The following is a 16,737-nucleotide window of genomic DNA, read 5'->3' as shown; positions in this document are numbered from 1 at the left end:
ATGTTGCTCGTCCGCCGGGGGTATAACGCAAGTTCTTGCGTTATCTGTAGCCGCGTCCCGAGTGGGCTTATGGAAGATGCTGGTTAGCGTATCAGTTAGCCAGGCCACTAGGAGCTTTTTTATTGCTGGTGGCGTCTCTTCCATCACGGATGTGGAGGCTCCCTTACCAAGAGATTTTGTGATGCTACAGTGAGGAGGGGGTGACCCGCCTCACCTGGGGGAGGCATTAGGCGTTGCATCTTCGTCTACTGCTTCAAAGCTCTCATTGATGATGCTCATGAGGTTGGTTGGGAGGTCGCTCACTATTCTCACTCTTTCTTCTCTGTTACCTGCCATATTAGATATGTGTATATAAAGAAAGGGAATCTTGTTCTTGGTCTTCTTTTTTTTACGTTAGCAATCCGTGTTAGTTGTAGATCTAGAGGAAACTAAAAGTTTAACTTGGAAATCCCCACAGACGGCGTCAAATTGTTTGACCAAAAAGTATAACTTTCGGATAAAACTATTATATTTATATAATAAAGGGTTAAATCTAGTTAATGATAATATCTCTAGAGGTGAATCTTGAAAGCGTGTATGAGGTGGGACAGATTCAGCAGAGGGTTGACAACAACAAGCGTTAAATAGTCATAAAATATAAGCAATAATGGAAGAAGGGCTGATAATAAATAGCAGTATATGGCATTTGAGTAAATAGGAGGAGTGATTCAACCAATAAATAATAAGCTTGGTGATTATTCTTCCTGACAATGATGAATGACGGACAGATCCTAGAACATTCGAAATATTCTCGGATCTGATGGAAAAGTGCAGGATAATGTAAACAAGAATATTGATAAAAATGTGTTCTTTGTATCTTTTCAAGAGGAAGGGAATATTTTGTAAAGTCTGCTCTTCTCACAATGAATATCACATGCCCGTATTCATTACCTTTTTTCCCTGTTTATATGGGTCATACCTCCAATAAATCCTAACAGTACAGGTACAAAGAATATCCAACAGAATATTCTCTTTAATATCCTGCCCCAATAAACTAGCCGTTACAGTTCTGATTACTGCGCTTGACATCGACCATTTTCTGCACCTCGACCACGGGCTTTGTCATCTCCTGGTCGACCTCAATTGACTCCTTTCTCGATACTGTTTAATCCCAAGTACTGAGGCGGATTTCAACCCATACAATAAGAACGGCTTGATCTTCCTCTGTCTCTCTTTTTCAAGTGAACAGTTTTCAACGGGACAAGTTATCACAATTCACATGTATATATGAGTGAGCAAACACGATATATTTCAACCAATAACCTAAAATTGGATAGGCCACAAGTCTTCCGGTCACACGAAATGCAAAAATCTATAACCAGGAACAATTTCGGGGGAACAGTATCAATAGTCACTTTGAGGAGCGCTATTTAAAACATAAGCGAAATTTTTACACTTTTATAAATTTAACTGCTTTAGAATTAATTTTCGACTCATGAGTCTTAAGTTTCAAAGAATGTCTTAATTGTGAACTTAGAATTTGGAGAAGAAGAATAAGTTACATATGTGGATGTTAGTCAAAAAGTGTTCCAATTAGTATGAGATAATTAACTGTGAACTTTCCACCTAATGTTATTACACAAATGGCACTTTCTTAATTAATATGACACTTTCTTTTTATGTTTCTTTTTTTCTGATCTGATGTCAGGCCTAAGGGATCAGGAACCTTTATGGATTACGTGAAAAAAACAAAAGGTGGAAACAAGTTGCAAGATTTAAAACAAATAAGGACCCATTAATGGCTTTAGATCATCAACCATCATAGAGGCAAAGTAGGCGGGATAACAGTGGCGACCCAGAATTTTTACTAAGGGGATTCGTAATATTAAAAAGTTACACACAAACAAGTCAAGAGAATTCAATATTTACTATTTATGCATAACTAATAATGTTGTCCTTGTATATACGGTATAACTTTTCGGGCGAAGGAGTTCATTGGAATCTTCTTCCGTCACCCTAGCTCCGTACATGTGGGATAAGATGCAATGGAACAAATTTAATTATATTTGTCGCTCTAAGTCTATGTGTAGCCTCATTATGTCGACATTATTGAAGCCAGATAAGGTTTCCCTATGATGAACGCCAGTCATATTACCTCAATAACATTAGGAAATGAGTTTTGCTTATGTGCAATGTACTTTTTTCTACACTATCAAGTTAAGATAACAAAAAACAATAAGTAATTATTTAAGTTATCTTAATTTGGTAAAACGAAATGTAGTAAATAGCATGTTATAACTGATTAAAACGCTTATACTATAAAAATTATTTACATTATGTGTTAGACCTTTACCATATGATAAAATATTTTGTTGGGTAAATGTACTTTTTCTCTTGAATTATCTACTCCTTTTTGAACTCTTTACACCAGAAAGGCTAATAGCATTGCCATTATGACATACTAGTCACTCGTTTGCTAAGTGGTCTAAGTACCAGTTTGGATTATCAAAGGCTTGTTAATTAGGATTAGGTAACTAATACTGAGTGGAAAACACTTAGATCTTATTTTTATTACGTATAAAAAGTATAATGAAGTTTAAGAATATAACTTTTTCGCCTTTATAGAGATTCCTTGAGATTCATCCAGTTTATGAAATCTTACTCCATTTAATTTGTTGCCCTTGAAATTATTAAAATTCACATTTTCGATCTAAGAGGCTAACCAAAGATTAGAACCCCTTCAAAACTTCGAAAACTTGTAGATGATTGGTTGAATCTTCTATATAGTAGTATTAAAATTCAAAGAAAAAGGCACCACATTAAATCATGTGGCAGCCTAGAAAAAAACCACATGGCATAATTAGTTACTAATTAGTTATGTAGTTAAAAATTTGTTATTGGTTATTATTTTTGAATTTAAATATCTCTAAAATTCGAAAATAAGAAAAATTAAAAAACTACCAATTCAAATTGGGTAGCTTCTTCATAATATAGTAGTCTCTCTCTCTCTCTCTCTCTCTCTCTCTCTCTCTATATATATATATATATATATATATATATATATATATATATATATATATATATATATATATATATATATATATATATATATATATATATTAGAGAAGTAAAATAATTATATGATGTCAAGTGGCATAACCATACGATGACAAGTGTAGATTTTTTAGGACAAAGCTCCAACAAAGTTGGAGTTTTAAAATTATTTTAAAATAAAAAAATAAAAAACTTTCAATTCAAGTTTGGGAGTACTTTCTTCCTAATATGATAGTCTATATCCATATCAATATCTATCTATATATCTATCTTCTATATAGAATATGAGAAGCAAATCAATATGATGATGCCAAGTTTAACAATATACATTTAATAATTGTCACATTTTAGGACAAACCTCGTATAATTTTGGAGATTCAAAAATTATTTAAAACAAAAAAAGACATAAATAAATTAACTACCTAAAATTAACTACTCAAACATGGGTGAATGTTGGCTTGGGTTAGTTAATTTCTTTGTTTTTTTGTTTAAATCATTTTCGTTTTTTTAAAAATAAAAAGTGTATTTATTCATTAAAATTCAGACAATATTATTGAAAATAATAGAATAAAATTTAAAATAAAAAAAATATCTATATAGAATATGAGAAGCAAATCAATGTGATGATGCCATGTGTAATAATAAAAATTTAATAATTATCACATTTTAGGACAACCCTCCTACAAATTTGGAGATTCAAAATTTATTTATAAAATAAAATACATAAAGAAATTAACTACCTAAAATTAACTACTCAAACATGGGTGAGTGTTGGTTTAGGTTAGTTAACTTCTTTGTTTCTTTTGTTTAAATCATGTTCTCTTTTTTTTCAAAATAAAAATGTATTTATACATTAAAATTCAGACAATATTATTGAGAACAATAGAATAAAATTTAAAATAAAAATAATATATCTATATAGAATAGGAGAAGCAAATCAATGTGACAATGCCAAGTGTAACAATAAAAATTTAATAATTGTCATATTTTAGGACAGCCCTCCTACAAATTTGAAGATTCAAAAATTATTTATAAAACAAAATACATAAAAAAAATTAACTACCTAAAATTAACTAATCAAACATGGGTGAGTGTTGGTTTAGGTTAGTTAATTTCTTTGTTTCTTTTGATTAAATCAGTTTCTTTCTTTCTTTTAAATACAAAGTGTATTTATTCATTAAATTTCAGGCAATATTATTGAGAACAATAGAATAAATTTTAAAATAATAAAATACCTATATAAAATAGGAGAAGCAAATCAATGTGATGATGCCAAGTGTAACAACAAAAATTTAATAAATGTCACATTTTAGGACAAACCCCCTACAAATCTGGTTATTCAAAAATTATTTTAAAAAAAGAAAACAAAATTAAAAAAAAAAGATTTAAAAAGAAATTAACTATCTAAAATTAACCACTCAAGCATGGGTGAGTGTTGGTTTAGGTTAGTTAATTTTTTTGTTTCTTTTGTTTAAATCATTTTCGTTTTTTCTTTATACATAAAAAGTTTATTTATTCATTAAAATTCAGACAATATTATTGAGAACAATATAATAAAATTTAAAATAAAAGAATATATTTTAAGAGTAATAAAATATGTATCTTCTATTATATTACAAAAAGAAAGTAGCAGACAAAAATTTTAAACAAAGTAATATGCTAATAAATATTTTTATTAACAATATATTAATACTAAAAATTAGATAATATAATAGAGAAATATACATAACAAAAACGTTATTCGATGACTATATAAGTCCCTTCAATTTAATAGAGATTTTATTCATTAAAATTCAGACAATATTATTGAGAACAATAAAATAAACTTCAAAATAAAAAATATATTTCAAGAGTAATAAAATATACGACCAAATATAATACAAAGTAATACGCTAATAAAAATTTCTATTAACAATGTAATAATACTAAATATTGGATAATATAATAAAAAATATATAACAAAAAAGTTATTCGATTACTATATAAGTCCCTTTAATTTAATAGAGATTTTATTATTGGGTATATTGTATTGACAAATAAGATGATAATTGAAACTTATTAAAGCAATACGATCTAATGTTCAAACAAGCTCGATCACAATTTAATTTAATTAATATTTTATAAGCCAATTGATAAGTTAATAAAAAGTCACAATAGTAAATGTATAGTATTAAGTACTTGATAACTTAATACAACGACAATACATCCAATGTATACATGATAACTTAATAAAGAATAAAAGGAACAGATAATTTATTTGTTTACCTATGACGTGTATCCATTAATTTTATATAGATTTTGTTATATTTTTGTACATTGCATTAAAAAAATAAAATAGCAACTAAAATTTTATTAAAACAATATGATATATCAGATCATAATTTTATAATATTAATATTCTTTTCAAATTATCCGCACATCCCGCGCGGGGTCTAAAACTAGTATCATTAATAATAATGGTGAAAAAACGTAAAAGTTCCATTATAAGTAAACAAACTAGGAACTATATAAAAGAAAGGAAAAAAGAACTGCGGTGAGCGTGGATCGAACACGCGACCTTCAGATCTTCAGTCTGACGCTCTCCCAACTGAGCTATCCCAGCAAAGGAATTATTTGCACCAGCCGGGAATCGAACCCGGGTCTGTACCGTGGCAGGGTACTATTCTACCACTAGACCACTGGTGCTTCTTGTTATATAATGTACCCTGTATAATAGCTTTACGTTTCCACAATGTTGGTTTCGTTAATTAATGTTCTTTAATGATATGATTTATTAAATTTCCTACCACTGAAGAATAACTTTGGGTTGATTTAATTGAGGCAATGACCGTAAAAAAAATTGTGCACATAAACAATTTTACCTACTCTAGCAGACCACATAAATTTATCGTCTATATTCTTCTTGATTGATTTTCCTATTAATAACAATTATTTCCAGAAGAACTGTACAAAGAACTATATATAATTTTTCCCAGTCTACCGCGATCCCACACTAGTGACATAAATAGAATTGTTTGTTCTCTGCATTCCTTGAGCTTGACCTTTACCTGCTCTTGCCTTCTCGAGCCTTGCTCGTCGTGCAGCTTCCTGGATACGACGATCGTGCTCTTTCAGCATCTGATCCACTTTATTAGGTTGAACAAGTAGTGGACCAGAAAAATGGATTTGGTTTGCCTTGTGACCATGTCCATGCTTCATAAAACAAAAAGAATTAGATAAGAATCCCATCATACTAGAGTAAATTCATACTACAAGAAAGAAACCAAAAAGCTATTTACTGACTGCAGGGCTGTTGCATTAGATGACAGATCCAAGTGAACAACAACAACAATCCCGGTCTGGGGAGGGTAGTGTGTACGCAGACCTTACCCCTACCCCGGGGTAGAGAGCTTGTTTCCGATAGACCCACGGCTCAAGAATACGGATCCAAGTGAAGAAACGACTTTATAATTGTTAACTATCACAATGTAAAGGGATTTATGTATGCAAACATTTTTAATTTCATCGTAGAATATATAAGTTTAACTATACTTGAGAATGTTGACGTTTCAGCACGTTTTAAATCACTTTGTAACAGAATATGGCGATAAAAGATTATCTCAATTCCTGTCTACGCACTCAGAATTCAAGTCCTTTAAGGTCATTAAAGTTTTACGACCTCCTTTTTTAACAAGTTATGATGCTTATAAGACTTACCAGATTTGATTCTTTGACGCTGGCCCTTCCATTGTCAAATTGACGAGAACCAACAGGGTTTTGCATGTGACGCTGCTGATCCTGCTTCCTTGGATGTTCATCGAGCAAGCGTACTGGCCTTTCTATTTGATGGGAAGATTCCAGATGTGAAACAGCAAATCGATCTCGAACATCAGCGGCCACAACTGACCGAGATGCAACTAAACTGGATAACTTTGATAAGTCGGGTCTATTGGAACCAACAGAAATATCATGATCATATTTCTTCCCAGATTTCGCCCACCCAAATCCTGGAGCTAGAGGTCCGGAATGAGAAAATCTCTCCGAAAGATTCTCCAAGTGATCTCTGCCTTTTTCTTCGCTTGGTTGTGATGGTCTATATGGATTGCTTGGAAAACCAGAAGCAGCTCCCTTATGGCGATTGAACTGCTCAGATTGGCTCTTAGGATTTGAACTGCTCTGCCTCCTCTGTTTCAAGGTACGAGTATTACTTGACATGAACCAAATAGTGTCTGAATCATATAGATTGACAACTCGAGTAAAACCATACTTGCACACAAGTATGGCCATCGGTGCATTCTTTCTGAAGGGAAGGTTAAGCTTTAAAGCAAAAGAGTCATCACATGTCAAATGCCTTAAAAATATTAGTGAAGGGGGATCATATTCAGTCATTTTTAAGTTTACACGACCGACACCTAAAATACTAAAAAGAATCCAAATGGAAATAACCTATTTCTTTGAAGCAATGAAAACAAGATAGAAAGGTGAGATAAAGATGCTTAATTTTTTATTTATTTAAAAAAGGTAGGATAAAGTTTAAAAAGAAGTTTAAAAAATGCATTGCAAATGTATTGGTGAAGTTAATATCTAAATTAATTTCATATTAATGACATCAAGTTTCCACCAGAAGAAAACTTAGTAGGCTCTGAAACAACTGCCACAAATTAGATATTTCCAAACTTTTGGCTGAAATAAAACTAGTAGAACAAATAAAGTTTCATTTTTGTGCATTTCATCTTCCACAACAACAATTGCCATGGCTCAAATCTACGCTAATTGGAGTCCGCGGTATGAATCCTCAATATTCATTCTGCGCCAAATTTCCTTGGTGATTTTTACGCTCGGCTTTCAGGTGTTGAGAGGAATGAGATTTTATCTCAAAACTTCCTAATTCACGGCAGACACATTACCATTTAACTAAACTCTTGGAGTTACGAGATGACATATTAAAGAATTGTGATTATCTGGTTTCCTTTGGTCTTTAGCATCTTGTATTAAGTAATAAATATTTATCAAGTTGAATATTAAACAATTAAGCCATATTTAAATACCTGCATTGACCTAGCCAACTCGGCATTAACATCAGGTGCTGGAACAACTCGAACTTCTTTCGATCCTCTTGTATGCCCATCGCCAACTTGGCTCTTCACTCCTGCAGCTCCTTGCCTGCAGAAACAATTCAGACAATTATTATAACATATCCTATAATACTTGAAAAAGGAAAATGTTGTGTCATACAAATGTTACTCCCTCCATCCCAATTTATATGGTAGTTTGCGGATTTCGAGAGTCAAACGAGTTACTTTTGACCATGAATTCGGATATAAAATCTTTATATTTTTTAAAATAAAATACATATTTAAAAATTATGTAAAAAGTACTATAAGAAACAATAATTACCAATTCAAAATTTTTAAAAGGCCTATGAAAAATCACGACCAAAGAAAAACTTGTGTGACTCCCAAAATCCAAACACCGTCACATAAAGTGGGACGGGGGGAGTAAATCTCTAAGAATAACTTAATTGGATATACGCATTTAAAAGAGAGAGAGAGAGAGAGAGAGAGAGAGAGAGAGAGAGAGAGAGAGAGAGAGATAACGTAATTGGATAAACAAACTAAAGTTTCTCAGTGCAAGCAAGCTATGTAAGCAACTACAGAAGTGCCACTAGAAAATACGACCGTATTAGACATATAAAGATCGTTCAAACAACGAAGAAGCTTCCTGATGGAATTGAAATACATTTTTCGTGCACAATAAGAAGGCCAAAGTTATGTAAAACAAAGACAGTTCTAGTTCCTCAACAGGAAAGGTATCTTAAAATTATTTACCTTCGAGCTTCCTCTTCCCGCAGTTTTGCATCAATTTCCTTACTGGGAGGGTACTTCGGCAAACTTGAAGGATCACAAGGCATTAGCTTTGTGGTGAAGAACTGTGCGAGGACAACTTTGTTAATCAGGAAAAACAGTTGTGCAACTTTATTACGCCACAATTAATGAGATGCACCTTGAAGAATTGATATGCACATTGAACGACTTCAACGGACAAAATGAAACAATTATTGCTGAGCATCACTTAAAATGAAACAATATGCCTCCAGCTACCAGGAGCTATATCACTACTTATTTCAAATTTCATTTTTTTTATAGGTAAATTTCAGTTTTACGACATAACCTCACAAAGTTTACGGCTAAGGATACTTGTGTAGATTTAAAAATATTAAAGGTTATCCAATACATAAAGATAGCTTTCTAAAGATGGAAACATTTTATTAACTGATGATATCCGCCACTCCACCAAACTTGCTAGTATGAACCAATATGCCAAAATATACAAGTACACATATCTTAGAAATCAACTATCAAAAAAAAAAAAAAAAAAAAAGAAGCAAAGGTGAGAAGAAAGAGATAGTCAGTGAAGTGGAATCAATAAGCTAATTGACATGGATCACGGAGCAACAAGTTATTGCAGAAAGAGAAAAAAAAGGTTCTTTTTTTACGTGTTTCTCTAGGTCCAAAAACTGGGACTTAGTAATCAGTTGAGCAACGCTCATTAATACTCTTCAGTAAGGTCGACCATTGCTTAAATCAAAATTTATTATTTTATTTCTAAATGTATTATTTACTCCACGCGCCCCATTTTACGTGACACTCTTTTTTTAGTCCGCACAAAAATTGACATTTTTCTATTTTGGAAACCTTGTGGTCCGGCTCTTCCCCGGATCCCGCGCATAACGGGAGCTTAGTACACCGGGCTGCCCCCTATTTTGGAAACATTTAATCATGCTATCCCTATTATTTTACCCTTACTAACAAGACTGGTTGGAAACTCCATTTGATATAAAAGCTGATCTTTTACTATGACAGAGAAAGATGAACACTTGGAACTATTACCAACTCTCAATAATTAATTTGCATATATTTAGCTTGTATGTCAAAAGTGTTCCTTTATTTCTTAAACTCCATGTCCCGTCTAACACTTCACATAAAATGAGACGTATGGAGTATTTGTTTATACACATACACAGATATGTTTGAGATATCACCTAGTGCATCCTCATCAGATTACAATTTTGAAAGCAACTTGCACAAGTTGAGATGGCCGAGTTGGTCTAAGGCGCCAGATTAAGGTTCTGGTCCGAAAGGGCGTGGGTTCAAATCCCACTCTCAACAAATATCGTGTTTTCACAGTGGTTGGGGAGTTCTCTCCAGACTACTAGGTTCAAGGGTTCAATGCTGGTAAACAGTCTCAAAAAATTTTGAAAGCAACTCATCGTCACGAATATTATATTGTGCTTTATAGAATAGATATCACGGAAAAATCACATTCATACTCCTAGAAACAAATTGGCCTCAATTCTTTCTCTTTGATGTTTCTAACAATTAGGACAAAAACCTGCATGCCATTGGACAATAAGCATGCAGGATTCAGTCTTCACTTTTGATAGAATATTGTAGATAGACTAAACTACAGATCACCAAACTACGATTGATGGTATAAACAGAGGGACAAAGAAACATCAGGGAGGAAGGAGAAAAATACCTCGCTCTCAAGAGCACCTCCAGCTGTTCCCCTAAGTTCAGGATCTATAGAAAGTAATATGTCCAGTAACCTCACGGCAGATGGAGGAAGATCCTTAAATGTTTCCCCAATACGCCGTCTGTAAGGATGTATCGGTTTAAATGCTGTTGAATGATGTAATTTTTCTTTTTTCCAGTAATCCTCAGATGGTGAACCACAAAGCTTAAAAATCTTATGCAGCTGCTCTACCTACAAGGAGGAAGCAATTCATGTATCTAAGATGTAAAACATAATGTCCTAATGCAGCAGAAACACACGGGTAAATTAATCAGGCATAAGTCACTTAAGAAGGAAATGAGACAAATTTTCAGTGGATTAAGAAGAGCATTTAAGAACCTAAATTGCAAAATACATCATGAAATTTAGGTTATTACGCATAGAGAAATGTCAAAATTGCAGCTTCAAAAGCTCTCTCGAAGCCCAACTGTCAATCACCAAAACACAAGAAAATTTAATACACAGTGAGGAACAACCTTAAAGATGCTAACACATACTGTGACTCTTACAGCCCCTTTTCGGCAAAATCAACATGAAAACAGAGAAGAGAAATATAAAATGAAATAGAAGACTCAATCATACTGGCCAATCTAATAATAGGTTATGAGTTGTTTTATACAGGTATTATTTTAGGAAGTGGTGCTCAATTCTGAATTACTGCCTTTTCATTTTCAGCATCCCCAAACTCTTTTATTTGGATCCATTTTTTGCTTTTAAAAAAAGAAACGTCATTAGAGCTAAATAACAAGTCAGTAACTCCGCAAAGGTCAATTTAAACCTTTTTAATTTAATAGGAAAATCACAAGTTCACTAGGCACGATAGACAAACCAGGTATGACCTAAAATTTAGTACTGAGATCAGTCTTGCCTCCCGCTTGTGGCCCCCACCTACTTCATTTTAAATACCTAGATGCTTATTTACTTTACAAATTGCAGTAACATTTCCAAAATGGAGGCATAAACAAGAAGGTAGAGCGAGTATCATGCACAAGTAAATATAAGAAAAAGAAAATATATTAATAATTTAGCATATACCTCTGTTCTACCAGGCATGATGGGCTTGCCGGCATATAATTCTCCAAGTATACAACCACTACTCCATAAATCTACAGCGACTCCATAATGACTTGCTCCAAGTAAGAGCTCGGGTGGTCGATACCAAAGAGTCACAACGCGGCTTGTCAATGGAACAATTTGCTTATGATCAAAGAAGGTTGCTAAGCCAAAATCTGCAATCTTCAAGATGCCGTGATTGTCAATTAGAAGATTTGAACCTTTGATGTCCCGATGCAAAACACCCCGACTATGGCAATGATCAAGTCCACTAAGAAGTTGCCGCATATAGCATTTCATCTATAAAAGACAAATATAGTCAGAAACTAGTTTTCTAGATTTTCAAGTTGAGATAGCTAATTCATTCGTGTTAAATTACGGAATAAAGCATAATCAAGGATCCCTGGAAAAGCACCTGTGGTTCTGTAAATTTGATATCAGGAACAGATGCCAGTCCAGTGAGATCATGTTCCATGTACTCAAAGACAAGGTACAAACTGCAAGATGATCTTGATGTAACCAAACCTTCCAATTTGATAATATTCGGATGATCAAGCCTACGCAAAATTAATATCTCTCTTGCCATAAATTTGACACTTTCAGGATCCATATTATCAAACCTCACTCGTTTCAGTGCAACTACTTTATCATTAACTAGGTCACGAGCCTTGTATACGCTACTATATGTCCCTTGGCCAATCTGCAAGAACAAGAAGCTGTCACACAATAAACCAAAAAACTCAAACAACAACTTTTAAACACATTTGGAAAGGAAACTATCTTAAAGGAAATAGAAAAGGGAGGGAGGTATTTCAAAAGGCATTACAAATAAATTAATGAATTTTAAACCATCTAAAGCAAGGCATTGTAGTTTTTTTTTTTTTTGATAAGGCAAATAATTTTGTTAATAATTGGGGGAACCCCGTATACAAGTCGTATACCAAAAAGAAGAGGCCCTACACCAATACATTGTAGTTATCATGTCTATTCTATTATTTGTAGGAAGTGATCCACTAATTTCCACTGTAGGCATACTACTGATGAGCTATTATGTTTCAGTTTTCCTATGGCCTTCTTTAGTTGAGGTAATACAAAGAACCATCCCATTCTCCCTTGATGAAAGTGGGGAACAAGGCGGCAAAAGCATGAGGTTATACATTGGGAAAATGAAGGACAAAAAATGGGGTGCAATCAGAAGTGAGGATATCTAAAGTAAGTTTGGTTTTACACTTAGTAAGTCATTTGTTTAACAATTAGATAGATGATTACAGACATTTATACTAGCTTATCCCATCTTGTAGTTTATCCTATAAAATCTCTTCTAGAAAAAAAGAACATTAAAATGTGAAATGGAACCCTCAGGGGTTGGCCTGGTGGCAATTGACTTGAGCCTTGGGGTTTGCTCCCTTTCAAGGTCTCAAGTTCGAAACCCACTGGGTGCAAACAATTTCTGAGGGCCATCGGACTGGGTAAAACCTGAATTAACCGTGGTGCACTTGCGGGAAACTCCTTGCCGAGGGCCTGTGCACCCCCGGGATTAGTCGGGGCTCAAAGAGACTCGGACACCCGGTGCAAAATCAAAAAAAAAATGTGAAATGGCCCATTCTTATCTTTAGTAATTTCAATGTAGCCAGGCTTCTATTCGTTTTTATAACGAACCAGGCTTCTATTCTTGATTCTTCTATATCATTAGTCACCCAGAGGCATAAATAGATTTGCAGCCCCTCCTCGAAACAAAATCAACTTCTTATATTGCAAATTTTTTTCATCCATCCTAATTTATTGGACACTTTTTTGGGACATCCTAAAATGTTGACATGATTCCACTATTAATATTATTCCATATAACTTTTACAACTTTCAAAACTTATAAAGTGTGTATAGCACTTTTGTGCTTCTGAGCTAGAGTGCTAGCACAAGAATGCTGAACTATATATTTTATTCGATATAGCTTTCTTTAACAGGTCAAATTTAAACTTTCAATTGGATGTTTTCTCAATCAAACTAAGTTATTTGAATATATTTTCCTATTGTCACTAATATAACACATAAGTCAATTTAAAATTTTAAACTGTGACCCCAATCAAACACCACCATATAAAATGGGAAGGAGAGAGTATTAAATATTACGACTGTCTAATAATTTATGCCAATTAAACACGATTTTGGTTGCCATCCAATCTAATTGACAAATTAAACAGTCATAAAGAATGTCTACAGAATTGTACCTTGTCTAATTTCTCGAATGTATCGGCCTTACGAGGAAGCCATCCATTAATAGCTTCACCGGCAACTGCAGCAAGCCAAGAAGGCCATCCGACAGCAACCAGTTCCCCTTCCAACGCTTTTGGGACAACTCCATATCCAGGATGACCGTTCACAATGAGTCCAAGCTTTTCCTTTATCTGCTCATAATGATCATCCCTCACCTTTCTTGATCCATTATTCTTCCTATCTATTAAACCAAGCTTCACGTCACCATTTTCCAACATGTCTTTCATCCGGAAACTCTCCTCTCTCTTTGAAGAGACAACTCGTGGCACGTGTGATGCCACGTTTGCCCCTTTGGTAAAATCTCTCTTCTTTTGTCCATCCCGCCTATCTTTGGCAGCTGGGGAAGATTTTCCACAAACACAACCCATAATCAACCAATGAAAACCCAACCAAAAACCTTCCTCTGCAGTTGCAAATTACCAACCCCAGAGACTAGGCTTTGCAAAATTCGATCTTTCCCCAAGAACCATGGAACCAAAGCTCGAAAATATCAATCAGTAGAACAGCTACTCAAATACAATTCCAAAGCTCCAATCTAAAACTTGTAAAAACTACAACTCCCTAAAAAAACTGTCAAATACCCATAAACCCAATTCTTATAAATTCTTGATCAGTAACAACACCACCAAAAGACTCCAACTTTTTGCACAAGCTACAACTCCATATAAAACTATCAAATTCCCATAAAACCCAATTCTTTTAAATGCTTGTTCAGTAACAACAACACCAAAAGACTCCAACTTGTTGCACAAATTACAACTCCATAAAATCTACTATCAAATACCCAATAAACCCAATCCTTATAAATTCTTGATCAGTAACTACAACACCAAAAGACTCCAACTTTTTGCAAAAATTACAACTCCATAAAAGAACTATCAAATACCAAGAATCCACTCTTTATAACTACTTCATATAATAACTAAAGAACCATAAAAACTCCAATTTTCTACACAATTCAATAATTATAAACCCAACTTTTCTAACAATTCAATTATGATAATCAAGATTCTATAATACCTTGTACAGAACCAAAAAAGAATGAAAAACCCAAAACCCCTCAACAGCTGATCAGACGGCCTTGATCTTTACAATTTCTGTAGGCAGCTTCTGAGAAAACCATCAAAATATGGCCTTTGCCTTTTTAAAAGAAATTTAAAGCTGCTAGGCTGCAGTTGACTGTTCAACACGCTTATTATGTGAAAATAAGCTGAAGATAAGAATAAAAACAACAGAATTTTAAAATTATATAAATAAAAAATCAAGAAACAGATAGACAGGGAGAGAGAAAGAGAGAGCGAAAGAGGGGCCGGCAAAAGCACATAAGTTTTCTCTTTCTATAACTGTAACACTTGTTGTGGTCAAAAGACACTTTTTTTTTTCTAGTTGAAGGCTTTGAAGGGAAGAGACTGACTGAAGAGCAGTCTTTGGCGTACTCTTTGGAATGCTACGACCGCTACCTTTTTTTTTCTTTCTTTTTTTGGGTTATATGAACATGTTATTTTTTACTATTACTATAAAAACAGTTGCAGTTGGAGCCAAACACGAGTTATATAATGTTGTGTTGTATGCTGGAGAGAGAAAAGTAAAAGCATTTAATTTTAGCAAAAGAGAGAAATAGTCGTATATCTAAGTTTTAAGATAGAGAAGGAATGAAGATTGGCTGTTTTTTCTTTCTTTCTTTTTTTCTCAAAAAGAATTTCTAGTACATGGAAGTAAAGGAAGGAAGATAGGAAATAGAATTGCGCTCACACTTATTGTATCTAAAAATTTTATCGCTATAACTAGATTATATATTTATACGTGGAGTAGACCTGTAATATTAGGGGGAGAGAAGCTTGAAAAGGTGAGGGCTTTTATAAGAGAACGAAATTATATACTTATATATTGAATTATACAAGTATAGCATGAGCTTAGGTTGCATTGAGGTGTCTAGTTGATAATATTCACCGAAAAATTATATTTGGCAAATAGAATAAAAATAATTGTATATGTGTATATATAAAAATTGTTGAATCGTCTTGACATAAGTGAAGATTTTAGTATAGTGATAAAGATAATTCACAAGTTACTTGAGATTATAGTTCAATCCCAAGTATGATATGTTGTTGTTTTTTTTAATGAATTTCTTATTCCGCCAATACGAAGAAACTGTAACTACTAAATAGTAGGAGTAATTCTAACCTCGTTTGTGATTTTTTCCTTTATGCAAAAGTTGCAGTAAAATAATAGTATATCTTTTCATTTAAAAAATTGAGATTGCAGCTATGATATTTTTTAGACCTCATAAACTAGTCTCTGTTTGTGGGTTCTATTGATATAATTCTTGTAATGAAGACTTGGTCCTACTGTTGTTCGGTTTTCTTGATGTTATTATTTAGACAGTTTAGGTGGCAATGGAAAAAGAAGTTTCTTTGACTTTTGCAACTTATAGAAGTAGAGAATCATTAAATTATATTTATAATTGAATAATAGCTTAAGTTTGAGACGTGCATTTTCTAACACCAAATTTAAGGAAAATAAGTAATTCTAATGCAAAAATAGCTTATAGTGAACACTAAACAAGAAGTCACAATTTAAATTGTACTGTTGTAGTATCACGAGTTCAAAATGATCAGTTGGTTTCTCTTATTTATGATTAATAATGTAAAAAAAAGTAATTTTAATTAATTCTATCACACAATTTTCACGATCAAACCTTAACTTTGAAAATTCATTGGGAGTTTTTCTTTTGACACGAAATATTTTAAATAATACAATTAAAGAATCTCCAATGATTAATATTCATACATGAAAAGTAGCTTGTTTAATTAAACAATATAT

At 33.2% G+C, this 16,737-nt stretch overlaps 1 protein-coding gene and 3 non-coding genes across 4 annotated transcripts; 1 reads left to right on the top strand and 3 right to left on the bottom strand.

Moving 5' to 3' along the window:
• Nucleotides 1–5,562: 5,562 nt before the first annotated feature.
• On the bottom strand, nt 5,563–5,635 carry TRNAF-GAA (transfer RNA phenylalanine (anticodon GAA)). The gene has a single exon. It is a non-coding gene; the product is annotated as a tRNA-Phe (tRNA).
• A 12-nt stretch (nt 5,636–5,647) lies between these two features.
• Nucleotides 5,648–5,718, bottom strand: TRNAG-GCC (transfer RNA glycine (anticodon GCC)). The gene has a single exon. It is a non-coding gene; the product is annotated as a tRNA-Gly (tRNA).
• Nucleotides 5,719–5,822: 104 nt separating this feature from the next.
• Nucleotides 5,823–15,303, bottom strand: LOC104111032 (probable serine/threonine-protein kinase At1g54610). The gene is made up of 8 exons (XM_070181400.1): nt 13,869–15,303; nt 12,056–12,340; nt 11,623–11,940; nt 10,552–10,779; nt 8,841–8,941; nt 8,061–8,175; nt 6,730–7,197; nt 5,823–6,225 (listed from the first exon to the last, which is right to left on the bottom strand). Exons 1-8 carry the CDS (start codon nt 14,280–14,282, stop codon nt 6,010–6,012), a joined length of 2,145 nt encoding a protein of 714 aa, XP_070037501.1. The 5' UTR covers nt 14,283–15,303; the 3' UTR covers nt 5,823–6,009.
• TRNAL-AAG (transfer RNA leucine (anticodon AAG)) lies at nt 10,101–10,181 on the top strand. Its single transcript has one exon. It is a non-coding gene; the product is annotated as a tRNA-Leu (tRNA).
• Nucleotides 15,304–16,737: the final 1,434 nt, after the last annotated feature.

The sequence above is a fragment of the Nicotiana tomentosiformis genome, chromosome 7 (assembly GCF_000390325.3).
Source record: "Nicotiana tomentosiformis chromosome 7, ASM39032v3, whole genome shotgun sequence".
NCBI classification, from domain to species: Eukaryota; Viridiplantae; Streptophyta; class Magnoliopsida; order Solanales; family Solanaceae; genus Nicotiana; species Nicotiana tomentosiformis.
The sequence above is the reverse complement of the archived record's forward strand: the minus strand, read 5'-3'. Positions and strand labels throughout refer to the sequence as shown.

Coding starts and splice junctions, on each gene's coding strand:
- LOC104111032 (XM_070181400.1), bottom strand. CDS start 14,282: ATGGGTTGTGTTTGTGGAAAATCTTCCCCAGCTGCCAAAGATAGGCGG. Junction 12,341..13,868: donor CATTCGAGAAATTAGACAAG/GTACAATTCTGT, acceptor TTGTTCTTGCAG/ATTGGCCAAGGGACATATAG. Junction 6,226..6,729: donor GCGTCAAAGAATCAAATCTG/GTAAGTCTTATA, acceptor TGTTTTATGAAG/CATGGACATGGTCACAAGGC.